The sequence below is a fragment of the Hibiscus syriacus genome, unplaced genomic scaffold (assembly GCF_006381635.1).
Source record: "Hibiscus syriacus cultivar Baekdansim isolate YM2019G1 unplaced genomic scaffold, ASM638163v2 tig00110678_pilon, whole genome shotgun sequence".
Taxonomy (NCBI): Eukaryota; Viridiplantae; Streptophyta; class Magnoliopsida; order Malvales; family Malvaceae; genus Hibiscus; species Hibiscus syriacus.
Window position 1 is genome coordinate 1,087,056 of NW_024062822.1, and position 16,148 is coordinate 1,103,203.

The window sequence follows — 16,148 nt, forward strand, 5'->3', positions numbered from 1 at the left end:
TTATGAAAGATATCTTAAAATTTGAAAAGTATTATATCAAATAATAATAATTGCTCGTGTATTTATTAAACAATAGCGGCATCAATGGAGAGATGGACAGGCACGTGTGGTTCCAGCTAAGCCTACAAGGGAAGAGGGGTTAGCTGGCAAAGCCAATAAATAATCGGGACTTCGACCCACGTGCGGGAGAGAGGCGTGCCTTTTGGGGTCATCCAATCGCCGGGACCACCTACTTTTCTTTAATTATTATTTTCAGTTGCAACGAGGCCTTTCGTTGGTCTACATTGGCAAGTTGAAGGCAATATCTTTCAAATTACGCCCTCCAAATCCACACTGCCAATCACCATTTGATCAATGCTCTTCGTTGACGACAAGAAGGTTATTCTATCGGTTATTGAAATGACAACTTTTCTTTATTGATTTAGATGGAAGATTATAACCGGTGAGAGAATGATTATCTATTACTATTTGAATTAATAAGAGAATAAATCATCATAAAAAAGGAAAAGATTTAATAGGGTTGATCATAATAGTGGGCAATTTATCTCTTAATGTAACTTTGATTGAGGATATTTATATTGATTATTAGTGTATGCTATATGTAGGGTTATGATCACTATTTATAAGTTAATCAGACTATAAATATCTCATAGTTAGATCTTAGATTTCGTACTAGAGAGTTACGTAATATGTCAGGAGTCTTGTTTATGTATTGTAATTGACTTAATGATCTATGTTTAAAAGAAACAAATTTTTAGGGATTTCGATATATATAAAGGTTTATATGAAGATCAACTAACAATACAATACTGACATATTCGATGTGATAGAGAGTAAAAAATTCTAGGACAAGGGAAACTTTCAGATGTATAACACACTTCAACATTATCAATCAATTTATAGGATGATCGAACAATAAATTGAGGCTTTTCCTCCTAGATCCATACAGGGAAATCTTCAACGATCATTTGGAGAGGGAGTTTTAATTGCAACAATTCTCATTTTAACAGCATTCAGAACCAAATCTTTTAACTTAGGCCAGTCCCAGCCTTCAAAAGAGTTGGTCATAGAACTAACAAGAGTATAACCGTTAGGTATGGCCGACGGATTCACACAAACATCAACTAGCGGCCCCATTCCAAATTCTCGATCCAAAACTAGCATTCAAGGACCACAACAAATATAACCCAAAACTTATCAGTCGTAGCAACAAGGTTAAAGCCCAACTTCATCAAAGAAGTTGTATTATAGGGCTCAACTCCTTGGTGCCCAAGCCTCAATTCTAACTAACTTACATGCATGTTGAAGACTAGGATGGCAAACGGGCGGGTCGGGTGTGGATACCCCCTCCCCCATCCCCATACCCACATAATATTTTTCAATCCACCACCCGCCCACCACTTATGATGGGTACAAATTTTCAAATCCACACTCGCCCACGCGGGTACATTCTCAAATACATCCCCCCACCCACTACCCACTAGTAACGTACCCGTCTAGACCCGCCTGAAAGCAAACTTAAGTTATATATATAAGCAACAAACATAAAAAAACATGTCCACTAAGAAACATAATAAAATAATCCAAGGATTATCTGAGTTAAGTGTTAATATAGATCTTAAAGTACATAAAACATCATAATAAAAAACCTAATTAAAGTTTATAAACATAAATGACAAACACATAATGTTTTTGTTCCTTGGCATAACATTCTAAAATTTCAGGGAATACTTGTGACATTTGATACTCCAGTATTACAATCATCAATTTCTATTTCCTCCAATTAATAGCGCTCTAATTTAAATTCACTACTACCTACATATATAATAGAAAGTGGGCGAGCGGGCAGATATTTAACTGGGTGGGAGGATGTGGGGCGGGCGGATGCGGGGTGGGTAATATCTCAAACCCATTACCCGCCCACTACCTGTGACGGGTATCACTTTCTAAATCCACACCCGCCCACTACCCGCTAAAATTATACCCATCCCCGCCCCAATTAGAGCGGGTGCGATACGAAATCCACGAAACTGTATCCGAAGACACCCAATGCATAATGACACGAACCAATCACTGGCTTCAATATGTTAACAAGAACTTTTGTAACAATTTTTATACAGGACCATGCAAATACTTATTGGCCTAAACTAAGACATGACCATGTATATTTAATCTTTGAAATGAGAACCAATAAAGCACTATTAGCCAACCATATACCTGTTCACTACCCCGAGCAAACTCACAGACGTTTCTGCCCACAACAACAAATCAACGAGGCTTAATTTTTGTTGTGGCAATTACCACAAGCGAAGTACCGGGGAAGGTTCCGCCTCGGCTCTGGGCACTCGGCTTTGGTCCTAATGCTTACCAATTCAATTTCATTTCTTTGACTTTTCTCATCATCAGACAGGAGACGAATCAAATTCTAGCCCTTTCTTTCTCCTCTCCCATTGTGTCAAGATTCATCCTTGAGTTCACTAGATCGTAGCTTGTTTGTGTTCAGCTTCAGTTTTCGAGCTTTATTATCGGCAAAGGATTTCAGGTGAGGAGAAATCAGGAATCTGGAAACCCTCGTTTTTTTCGTTCTTTCAGCTGAATTTCAGGTACTTTAAGTTAATCCATTTATTGGATTATGTTTCAAGGATTTAATCTTTCATCACTTGGGGATAATCATTTTGCTATCACCTAGATCTAATCGGTGTGCACTCTTGAGAGTTAGCTCTGGGTTTTTAAGATCTTACCCAAACTTGAAAACTATCTTTGGGTTTTTAATTTGAGAAAGGCACAGGAGTTCACTTGATTACTGGGTTTTACTTAAACTTGAAAAACTATCATTTCCATCAAGATTTGAATCTGAATAAGCTAAGATGGGGAGCAAATCTAGTAAAACAGTGAGTGGTCCAGAAGTTTCTCCCCAAAGCAGGGCCGATTCTCAGTTCGAATCAGACTTGATCTCCTACGAGGCTGCTTGTAGAAATGATTCAACTTTGCAGCAATTTGATGCGACTCTCCATCAACGCACCAACGATGTTATCGGCACACTTGCTTCTGGTTTGGGTGTTCAATCTTTATCTTTCGACTCGCTCAAACAGGTCACCGGATGTCTTCTTGAAACAAATCAGGAAGTGGTGAAAATCATTTTAGAATGTCATAGAGATATATGGAAAAATCCGGAGCTGTTTTCTTTGGTTGAGGAATACTTTGAGAACAGTAAGAAGACTTTAGAATTTTGCACTGCTCTTGAGAATTGCCTCAAACGAGCTCGAAACAACCAGTTAATTATTCAGTTGGCCGTAACGTACTTCGACGAGGAGGTGGGTTTACAAGATGGGGATGGTGAGAGGAAATTTGTGAAGACTTTGGGAGAACTAAGGAAATTTAAAGCAGCCGAGGAGCCATTCACTAAAGAGTTCTTTATATTGTTTGATTCGGTCCGTAGGCAGCAGGAATTGATGCTGCGGAAATTGCAAGCTCAGAAGAGAAAGCTCGATAAGAAGTTGAAATCCTTGAAAACATGGAGGAGGGTGTTGAATGTGTTGTTTGTAACCACTTTTGTTTCGGTGTTGATCTTTTCTGTGGTGGCAGCGGCCATAGCTGCACCGCCTGTCGTAACAGCTTTGGCAGCTGCATTGGCGGTTCCTATTGGTTCGGTCGGTAAATGGTGCAACTGGCTCTGGAAACGCTATGAGATAGAGCTGAAAGGGCAGAAGGAGTTAATAATCGGAATGGAAATCGGTTCTTGGATTGCGATCAATGACTTGGAAAACATAAGAGCACTTATCAGTCGGTTCGAAATCGAGATAGAATCAATATTGCATAATGCTGATTTCGCACTTAGAGAAGCAGACGCACTGAAGCTTGCAATCGACGAGATAAAGAGAAAGTTGGAAGCATTTATGATAATCATCGAGGAATTGGGTCGACAGGCCGATACTTGTAGCCGTAATATTAGGATGGCAAGGACAGTGGTTTTGCAGAAGATGATGAAACGTTCTGGTAGTTCATCAACCGGTGACAGCCCTTGGGAACTCTAGCAATGGCATATATTTCAGTGTTTATGTTGTATTAATCTCATGCTCTATTCGAGGTAATGAAGTTCCACCTCTACAAGTGAGTATAGCACATGTGGACTTGATCATATATTTATATATATATAGCAATTACATTGTTCAGTCAATCTAATTTTGGTTGGATTTTTCGTCTTCGCTGATTGTGTCAAGTGTTTGGACCTGGTTCTAAGAATGGAGGACACGACTTACCTAATGCTGGAACAAATATACAGAATTTACATCTTATCTAATACTGAAACAAGAATATAAATTCTACATTAGAACACAAGATTTGAATTCTAAGAATGCTGCTGCCACTTGAAACCTACGCTATCCAAGTAGTTTGTTAACGGCGAACTCTAGGCATGTAAACATGTTCGTTCGTTTAACTTTAATCGAACAAACATGAATAACTAAATGAACATAAACAAACAGGCGAACATAAACGAACACAAACGGGTGAATATAGACCAACGTAAACGAACGAACATAAAATTAATTGAGCTTATATTTGAGAAGAATTTTTATCTTTCCAAATAATTTTAAGATTTATATTTTCTTTAATTAATTTGAGTATCTTTTATTTGGGTTTAAAATTAATTGAGTTTTAAAATATTAATAAGTTTAAGGTTAAAATTTATTAGGTCTTAATATTTTAAACGAGTATAGAGATTAAATGAATATAAACAAACATAAATGAATGGGTTAACGAACAAAAAATCTTGTTTATGTTCGTTCGTTTAATAAAAAAAGAACATAAACGAACTTTCCGCCTAACGATTCACAAACGATTCACTGAACTTCGTTTCGTTTACCGGCCTAATTAACTCTCTTTTACCTTATTATTTATATGTATAATTTCCTACTTCTGCAAGTTGATAAAGGATAGGGGTGTTCAAACTTCGGTAAAAACCGATTTAATCGATTGAATAAATTTTTTTTTGGGTTAATCGATCGGTTGATTTTAAGTTCGATCGGTTAACGATTAATATTTATTTAAACTTTGATTATCGGTTAATTCAGTTCAAAATCGATTAATCGAGATTTTATAAATTTCGGTTAATTCAATTAATATATAATATATATTATTTATAAATTTTGGTTAATTCAGTTAATCGATAGATTAATCGAACTTTGTTCGATTCGGTTAATTGTCTTCGAAAAATTTCGATTCGAATAACGATTAAAGTGAAAAAAACACTGATTAATGAATTTTTGGAAATTCGATTCGGTCGGTTAACCGAACCGACCGATTGAACACACCTGATAAAGGACGTAAAAAATAATACTATCAAAGTTGTTGAAAAAATTCGAATTACAAATTTATATTAAATATTGCCTTTCAAAAGACTGGGTGCACGCCTTTGCCAAAAGAATACCATTTTAATAAAAAAAAATTGCTTGATGTCATTGTGATTAATTTTTTGGGTATTATTCCTATAATATTACCATATTAAATTGAATATACATGATTTTTTTTATTAACAATATACAGATTTTAAGATCTTTTTATTTTTATAAAACGAATATTCAATTCCTTCTCTAGATTGGCTTAGGCTTGGATTAAACAACACGGAAAATTTCGAGTACCCTGGAACATTCCCGAAATTACCTATCACCCATTTAAGAAATTTGTACCTTCACTCTATCAATCAATTGTTTTGATCTCTTTTACCCAATTATTAGATCTGTTACCTTTTCTTTTTCAATCTATAGTCTTTTAGATTATACTTTGTGATGGATGCGAATGCGGTCGTGTGTCTAGATTCTTTTGGATTTTGAAATTTGATTAATATTCTGATTTTAGATGAGGGATTCCATTTTTTTTGCCAAATGACTTGTCTATTTGAGCTTGGTTAATGATCAAAATCGTTTATGGGGGTAATTTGATGATGATCTCGAATGATTTGATCTTTAGAGCTTTTTGTGGGTTTGTGGTTTTTGGCATCTCAAATCTTTCTTCTTTTAAAAAATGGGAAACTGGGCTTTGAAGTGATTGATTGGAAGTGGTGGTTTTTTTTCTTCTTTTTATTCCATAACTTGAATTTCTGGAAATTTAAATGCTTGCCTCTTCAATTCGTGCATTTTCCTTGTGATATTTTGATTTATTGGTTTAGCTATATAAGCAATTGCAAGTGGTTTTGGGGAATCAACAAGCATTCCTCCCTCAAGTCAATCTTGCTCGAGTAGTGATAATGCTAATGATGCTGGTGATTTCGAATGCAATGTTTGCTTCGAATTGGATCAAGATTCAATTGTCACACTTTGCGGTCATCTCTTCCGCTGGCCATGTCTATACAGAGGGTTGCACCATCACTCGCATTGTCAAGAATGCCCGGTTTGCAAGGCCCTCATACGAGAGGAAAAGCTTGTTCCCCTTTATGGCAGGGGCAAAAACCAGACCGATCCGCGTACAAAATCGTATCAGGACATGGAAATTCCTAATCGCCCAGCCGAGCAAAGACCACCAACCGTTCCTCCCCACCACCAGAAACAAACCAGTTTGCCAATTACGGGTTTGGACTGTAACCGCCGTTAAATTAAACCGTTAAGTGAAATGTGTCAAGCATATAAAATTTTAAAAAAAATTATTAAAAAAACACTTAAATCATTATTTTCTTTTTAAAAACCCAATTTTTTGAAATTATAAAAAATCCCAAAACCCCAAAAAATCCTAATTTCAATTCTCTCAGCACCATTGACTGTCACAACCGACGCCAATCGACCAAAAAATTTGAAGGTGCGCAACCACTCGAACACCAAAAGACCAAACCCCCATGCTTCAAGCGATGATTGCATCAACTTATTGATTTCGACTAATGACGATGATTCCATCGATTCAAGTAATTTAAATCCCCTCAGCACCACCGATTGTCACAACCGTCGCCAATTAGCCAAAAATTAGAAGGTGCGCAACAACTCCAACACATAAAGATCGAACCCCCATACTTAAAACGACGATTGGAACAATTTATTGATTCTGACTAACGACGATGATTCCATCGATTCAAGCAACGACTCCTCTCGTTGTGCGTTGAAATTTGATTAGACGAAGTGACCGACGACAAAGGGTGACAACCAAGGCAACATCGATGGCGGTCGGAGTGCATCATGAAGTTTGGAATTAGGGTTTTTAGAGTTTTTTTGTTTTTAGATTTAAGAAAATTTTGGGTGTTTTTAAATAAATTATAATTTTTATTTTAAAATAATATTTTTAATTTTTTATAAGATTGAGACATGCCACTTAAATATTAAATTTAACGACAGACACCTAAAAATATAACCTCATAAATATTAAACACCTACTTTTAATAAAAATTTCTAACTTATATTTAGACACTTAGTCTTACATTAAACTTATATCAAATAAAAAATCCCACCTTTGCATATTTTCAGTGTTTGGCCTTGAAATTTATAAGAGTACTAATAATCAACAAAAATGTGTCACCACTCTTTATCTGACACGTTTTATTTTCAAACACTTTGATGTGCGCATGGACCAACGCTCCCACTTGGCCTCGGCCATGCCAACTTATGAGGGGAATCGGACCACGTCAGAGACATGATACAGTTTTCTAGCAAGTTATTTATAAGAAGTGTTATGCTTTCAATAATTTGGGGTCGTTTTCATTTACGGGGGCATCCCCAATAAGCCAATGCCATCCCATATTCCAATTTCCAAACATTCATCACCTCTGTTTTTAAGATGCTTTTCCTTTTTTCCTCATTTTATCACAATTTTATCTATCCATATTTCTTTTTATTTCTTTTTATATTTATTTTATCAGTTATATTTAAAGTTTAAGACTTTTTCTTAAAAAAATAATTATATCGATTATTTACTTTTTTTTTAAATTCAACAAAAGATAAGATTTTTATGTTAATAGTAGTGTCCAATGATTTGATAGCGGGCGGTTAGGAAGGTAGATTATTTTCTTAATAGTATATGATGATTATAAGATATTAATATTTATTTAAGATTTTTTTTAGTCATTAAAAACATCTAAACCTTACAAATGCATCTGTTCGAACCAAAATCTTTATAGGGAAGATAATATTCTCTTAAACCACTAATATTTAACACAAATATGTATGACTTATAAATACAATGAAGATGTATCAACTATTATAGTTAGAGGTGGCAAATGGGTCAATCAGATCGAATTTGGGTCGGGTAATTTTGGGTCTAGTTTAAATTCGATTTAATTTTGTTCGAATCGGATCGGATCTAGTTCGGGCGTACGATGATCGGATCGGGTCAATTTTCAGGTCGGGTTATTATTGGATTTGTTGTTTTCCGATTCAGATCAATATCATATATGTTGATTTTTGGATGGGTCAATACCAGATCAGTTGATTTTTGGGTTAGATTAATACCGAATTAGTTAGATTTCGGGTCAGGTAAATATCAGATAGGTTGATTTTCAATTTAGGTCAACCTTTAGATCAAGTCAATTCGGGTTGAATTGATTATGAGTCTAATCAAAATCAAGTATATATAGAATAATTGATATATTCTTGTAAAAATATGTCTTCTTATTTGTTAATTTTATAATTTAGGTTTAATTTCAAATCTCAATTGTTTAATATTTTGAATTAAACCATCTTTTAGAGATGATAAATCGATAATTTTTCACAAATACGATCCTAAAATACGTGTTAAAATTTGTTATCAAAATTTTAGATGGATCTCGTATGAAAAGTTTATAATGAGAACTATTTGATAAATAAATACATTTTTATTAAAAAAAATTATTTCCAATTATAAATTTAATATTTTTATTAAATTTTAAAAAATAATACATAACTTTATTTGTTAAGTTTAGTCCTAACATAAGTAAACTTTATATTATTTTTATTATAAATCTAATATTTTTTTGTTTAGTTGTTTCTATTATTTTATTATAAATAATATTTTTATAACAAGTAAGATAAGTAAACTTTATTTATATTTTCAATCTACAATTAGATTCTTCTTTTATATTCTCTTAAACTTTCTATTATTTTATTATAAATTTAATATTTTTAATAAATTATCAATTTTATTTAAATTAATTTATTATTGATAATAAATTATATCAATTTCAATATGTTAGAGATGTTTTCGGGTTGGGTTAAACTCGGTTCGGGTTGTTTTTGGATCGGATAAAAATTCGGTTTGAGTTACTTTCGGTTTCGGTTTGGGTTAATTTCGATTTCGGTTCTGGTTGATTTTGGTTTTGCTAAATTTTGGATCAAATATGGTTTGGGTCGAGTATCAAATCAAATTTGGTTATCATGTTTGGGTTAATATTGGGTATTGGGTTGGATAAATCGATTTGGATAATCGGGTTAGGGTCAAATTTTGCTAGATCTAATTCCAGTGAAATGCTTTTTGCATACCCCACAAGGGAGTCATTTGAATTAGTTGTCCAAGTTGAGATAATAAAAAGAAAAAGAATTTATAAATATTAAATTTTATTACATCTACTATGTAATGTGTGATTTGAATCGGGTTTGGGTTGGGTCATTTCGGATCACATAGCTCAAGTAACCTTTCATGCATATTCATTTAAAACATGTCACATAATGCATATGGTATGAATTCATATCATATAACGTAATATGGAATGAATCATGTATTAAGGTATTGAATTTAGACTTATCACAAGTAAAGTGTAATATTTATCACAAGTCTAAAGTTGTAATATACTATTCTAGTCATGCTATGCATATGCACTCACCTAGATCTCTTTGCCTTTCTCTCGATCGTTTTTACTTCCCAAATGTTCCGGAACTATTTTAGGCTCAATATATACATAAATATAAATTTTAAGGCAATTATCAGATACCTACACCTTGTATTTTGATACTAATAACTTAAACGAATTTAATGAACTAATATTCACTTTTTCCTTTAGGGGGCATCGATACACTATGAGTGTATCGGTATCCAAAATAGCTTCGAAATTTCCATGTATCGATGCCTGTCTGTGTGTATCGATACACAGGTATCGATACACCCCTGAATGTATCGATACACTATGAAGCCGTTCTTCAAAATTTGGTCTTAGTGTATCGGTACCTACTCATAGTGTACCGATACACCCTACCCAGAACAGACAGTTTTCACCCGAAAATTACCAACACTTCACTTAATTCCATCTTATATAACTCCTTTCATACCCTTAAACTTAACAGCAACCATTTAAACTAACTTCTATCATTCTAACAACTTATAATCTCTCATATCTCATCTAAATTATTAAAGCTAAAAATCTTACCAAATTTTTCATGTTATCCAAACTTAATTCTAACTCTTATAACTTCTTATTCTCATAGATGAAAAGTCAAATTCAACCTCCAAATTCATTTAAACCCTCTTATTCAAATTTACACTTAGACACTCCATATCTAAAATCACCCATAACTCAAAACTCTTTGAGTTTCTAAGTCCCTTTCTATTTCTATCATCTTTCCTAAAGCTTCATTAACCAAAACCATGCTTGACTCTTAAGAATTAACCGAAAGAAAACCAACTCACCTTTGCTTAAGGCTTCACGGTGGAAACGAAGAGAATGAAGAAGAGAAGTCTGGAAACTTTGTTTCCCACACATATGCTCTACGTGGTATTAAAATATCCTCACATAATATTTAATTATCTTCCTTATTAAAAGACTCATTTTCCCTCTTAACTTCTCATTCTTTGCTAATCCATCCTACATGAAATATTTCCACTAAGTCATTCAACTTTTCATTTTATCTACTTTGGTCACTAAATTTTAAAATCTCATAATTTAGTCACTAACCCGATATAGAGATGTTACATAATGCTTAATTATAAATTTAATATTTTTATTAAATTTTAAAAAAATAATACATAATTTTATTTGCTACGTTTTAGTTGTAAGTTGTAATATAGTAAACTTTCTATTATTTTCATTATAAATCTAATTAATATATATTATTTTTTTGTTCGAATGGGATCGGATCGGATTAAATTCGGTTCGGATTGCTTTTAGTTCGGATTAAATCAGGTTCGGATTGCTTTCGATTAGAGTTGTTTTTGGTTCGGGTTATTTTCGGTTCGGATCAAATTGGATATGGGTCCATATTGGGTCAGCTAAATTTTGGATTGAGTATGGTTTGGGTCGGGTATGTTTCCGTTTCAGATCAAATTTGATCATCATGTTGGGGTTAATATCGGGTATTAGGTCGAGTAAATCAGTTCAGGTAATCGAGTTCGGGTCAAGTTTGCTAGGTCCAGTGACAAGTATAGATTTTATTGTTGATTAATGTATTAGATGCATGTATTACTAGTAGCAGGTATAATCGTAGAGGCCTTGTGACAAGTAGCAGAAACATTAAACTTGATTAATTAACCGAAAAGAACATACAACATGTGTGCCTTATAATGTACTGGATCTTCAATTTAACCATCAACTTCTCAAGACACTTGACACAAGTGTTTTCTCTCAGAAATTTATCATCAACAAGAATGTAAACATGTGAGTGCAGAAATCATCATGTGTTTTCCTTTGACTGTGTTGCATCTGTCTGTTTCTTGCAGGGGCATCGTGGTCGATGACCATGATGCGTCTATCGGCACGTTGTGGAATTTCAACATCGAAAACGAATGACCTAATCATGAATATTCAAGTTAGCTAGTTTTAATATAGGCAGCTGTTTCTGGATTTGTGAGATTTATTTACAAATTTACTCCTCTTATTTTCTCGCTGGAAAAATGTTAAACTAGGGTCTTTTCAGCATGGAAAATAGTGATTTTTTGTATCACGTATTGGCTAATCAAGATAGCATGTGTTTTTGGTCCATTTTTCGCAGCAGTTTGCATGAAAATGAATGCAGTCTCCCTGAATTCATGTCCAGCTTAAAGACAGAAACTCTACCTGGCTAGCACTATTGCATGTACCTAACTCTAGTTAATGAATTCAACCAAGTAAAAGCACATTCATAAGTTCGATATTGGTTTGAATATGTGATCATGGACGGAAATATAGTTTTATGTTAAGAGATATTAATTTATAAAATTATATTAAAACTTTAAGGGTACTGAATTATTAAATTATAGAGAGTGAAATTAGATATTTAATATAAAATATAAATAATATTCCTATAATATAAGAGAATTTAATTTCAATTTAAAAGATATGACCATATTTCTATCCTTATAAATGATTGTCTTGATAGAGTATGAAACCCTCTCATGTTATATTTTCCGTGACATAAAAAGGTAAAGGATAATATGCCATAAATTAGCTTCATCATGGAACATGCAAAAGGTTAGGAATCTGGAAACATATTTATTTTTAGGGGTAAGAAAAAACTCGATTCGAAAAAATTTCAAGTTCAAATCGAGTTGTGAAATGCAACTCGAATAAATTTTTAGTAATTAGTGGATTTATTTTCAAGTTTGAGTCGAGTCCTTCGACTTTGTATGATATATGTATATCAAAGATTAAAAAAAATGAAGAAACATATTTGTATTGTATATATGGTTATAGAAATTCACTTAAATTGGAATCAAATCATATTATAATATTATAAATATTCACAATTAAATTTAAATAGAAACTCAAAAAATCGACTCGACTCGAAAAAAGTTCAATTCAACTTCGAGTTGTAAAATAAGACTCGTCAACTCAAAATTTTTTGACTCTACTCGATCGAACATTCATTCCTATCTATTTCAATGGATGGCTACTCTAACATGTATAAAATAAATGATCCAAATTTCAAAAGTTTCCTTTTATTTTAGTATTAAAATTTCACTGTTTATTTCGATTTTGTTTGTTTACAGGTTTTTTTTTCAGATCGTATAAATTACATTCTGAATCCCAATATTTAAACATCCAATTTATTTAACCATAATGCGATCTATTGATAAAATATTTTTAATTTTCATCTTAATCGTTAACCAACATTTGATCAATTGTATTCAATTGACAACTCAATACTAATTTATCCTTTCGATGAACTTGATGGGAGCTAATAAGGTGACCCACATTTTTCTACTGTATTCTAATTTCTCTCGTTTGTGATGTCTCATTCGTACTTTTTCTTTTCATTTTATGTTGATTGGTGATGACTCTAATCTTGATGTTGGTTGCCGATAATAGGTGTGTTTTATTGTTCTTTTATTTTTTTATATTACATCTTTATTTTTCTCTTGTTTTTAATTTTCAATAATTCTGTTTTATGACACGTTTTCATCTATCTTTATGATAAAATATTTAATTTTTAATAAAATTAGTAACTTTTACAAGAAGGAATTGTTTAAACTAAAAAAATAAGAGAATATCTATTTAATTTTAAATTGATAAGAAATTGAAAAGTAAATTTATGAGAAAAGTTAATTTGCATAGTTTTAAATTATGTGATATTATGGGAACAAGATTGCAGATAAGATGGCAAAGCTTGCCTCATGGAACCACTTCTGTTTGATTCGTTTTGACTCCCCCCAGACGAACTTATTGACCTTCTTGGGTTAGAAACAGCCGTTGCACAGCAAGATGATGCCACTAGCCATGCTTAGACTACTGTCATAGGCTTTCTTTTAATTCAAAAAAAAAATTATGTGATATTATGATTAAACATTTCGTCGCTCCTATTTTTGAAGCATGGAGGAAGATATTTTCTACTGCTTAGTTTTATATGATGAGATCGACATGGACCTGTGTCTACGATTACTCCATCTCGTGTATTTCACTGTGGATGTGTTCAACGTAAAATCGAAGAGTTAAATAATTATTTTAATATTGTTATCACATCACTAATATCCTTTTTCTAAAATACATATGTAATAGGATGTACAATATTATTGTTTTTAAACTCTAAAATTTCTCATTTCATTCTTGATAGGAGACTAATACACATATGTTAATAATGTCCTTATATGTTTTTAATTTAATCAAGGTATTCAATTACCTTCAATTTGAGTATTTAAGATTTGTTTATTACATTTGTAAAAGAAAAAAATTGCATATTACATAAAATTTTCAACACATAAATACGTATAATAATTAGACTAAGTTTGTTGTGTAATTTAAACTTAGCATTGAGAATATTATATATTGATCTCATTTATTTTAAAAGAAGTTATTTGATACATTGTATAACTTTTAGTTTATGCAATTCTATTTATTTTAATGTTATATGTTTTATTTAAGGCATGTCATGTAAATGAACCGAACGAATACGAATAAGAGTATGTTTATGTTCATTTGTTTAACTTTAACCGAACAAAAGAACGAACACGAACAACTAAATGAACGAAATTTCTTGTTCGTGTTCGTTCATTAAGAAATTTAGCTTATTTGTGTCCGTTCATATTCGTTCGTTAAAACAATAAACGAACACAAATGAACGAACATAAACGAATACAAACGAACGAACATAAATGAACGTAAACAAGCATAAACGAACGAACATAAAATTTATTGGGTTTATATTTGAGAAGAGTTTTTTTTTCTTTCCAAAGAATTTTGAGATTTAGATTTTCTTTAATTGATTTGAGTATTTTTATTTGGGTTTAAAATTAATTGAGTTTTAAAATATTAATGGGTTTAAGGTTAAAATTTATTAGGCCTTAATATTTCAAACGGGTCTAGAGATTGAACTGAATATAAATGAACATAAATGAACATAAATGAACAAACATAAACGAATGTTCACGAACATATAAATGAATGAACTAGCCCTTTGTTCATGTTCATTCATTAAATTAAACGAACATAAAATCTTGTTCATGTTCATTCGTTTAATAAATAAATGAACATAAACGAACTTCCCGTTGAACGGTTCACTGAACGCTACCTAAGTTTAAGAGTTTATTTTTAAATTTTATAGTTTAAAGTTTAAGATTTTAGGATAAAATTTAAATTTTATGATTTAAAAATTAAAATAAATGAATTATATATTTTTTATACAATCCGTATCAAATAATAATCTTTTATTTATTTATGTAAAAGATAAAGGAAATAAAAATATTTATTGAAAAATAATAAAAAAATAATTTTATAATTACTTATAACTTAAAAAGGCCTAAATTAGTAGCATAAATCATTTGTATTTATATTTATTTAAAAAGACGAAAAGGAATAAAAGAGTAATGAAAAGAAAAAGAATAAAGTGTAAAAGAAAAACAGAAGCAAAAAGGCATAATTGTATTATATCTAAGATATATAATAGAAAAGAATTTGATTAAAATGATATTGATAATTTAAAATTTTAATAACATATCTTAAAATTTAAAGGCTAATTTAAAACTTACCTATAATTTGAAGACTTCTAGTTAAAGCAAATTTTTTCTTTCATCTCATCATAAACAGATTCTGTACGAAATTTTATGCGCCAACAGCATAAATTAAACGCTGTCACCTCATCAAGACCTCTTTAAAATAAAGGCTTAGGCTTAATATCAAAATAATCATCCATACTATATCTAAATTGTCGAATAGGTACCAAAACTATTTTTTTACCAATCTAGGTGTCTAACGTTACAAACGTTACCTATTTAGGTGTTTGGGCCGTCAACAACGTTAATTTCTCCCTCTAAGTGACACATGTCACAATCTGATATAATTTTTTAAAAAATATTATTATATTTATCAAAAACTTAATTTCTCTTAAATTATAAAAGCCTCAAAATACCTAAAATCTCCAAATCCTATCCTTAACCCGCTACCGCCCCCTTTTTCGGCCACGACCACCGCCGCCAACGTAGTCCTTGCAATTCTTCTAGTCATATGTCATCGTAGTTGCCATCGAAATCGCATGAGATCGTGATTTTCGGCTAGGGTCCGTGGGGTATAAAACGTCGATTCTCACAATTTCATGGGATTTTGGTCTTCAGGGGGAGACGAGGTCGGGTGGAGCTTCGTCGACGGCAAAGGATGATGACTGGCGTGAGTTTAGGGGTTGAAATGAATATTTTTAAAGTTTTTGGATTATTTCAAAACATTTGTATTTTTCTTTAAAAATATATATTATTTTGATTTTTTTAATTTTAAATAAAAATTTTAAAATATTATATTATGACATGTGTCACGTAACAAAAAAAATTAACATCGTTGATGGTCCGACCACCTAAATGGATAATAA

The 16,148-nt window shown here is 32.0% G+C and overlaps 1 protein-coding gene across 1 annotated transcript; it reads left to right on the forward strand.

The window, feature by feature from the left end:
• Positions 1 to 2,221: 2,221 nt before the first annotated feature.
• LOC120138118 (UPF0496 protein At4g34320-like) lies at positions 2,222 to 4,177 on the forward strand. The gene is made up of 2 exons (XM_039153708.1): positions 2,222 to 2,807; positions 2,846 to 4,177. Exon 2 carries the CDS (start codon positions 2,868 to 2,870, stop codon positions 4,032 to 4,034), a length of 1,167 nt encoding a protein of 388 aa, XP_039009639.1. The 5' UTR covers positions 2,222 to 2,807; positions 2,846 to 2,867; the 3' UTR covers positions 4,035 to 4,177.
• The last annotated feature ends 11,971 nt before the right edge of the window (positions 4,178 to 16,148 follow it).

What these genes read in the sequence shown, in the direction of transcription:
- LOC120138118 (XM_039153708.1), top strand. Translation starts at nt 2,868, where the DNA reads ATGGGGAGCAAATCTAGTAAAACAGTGAGTGGTCCAGAAGTTTCTCCC.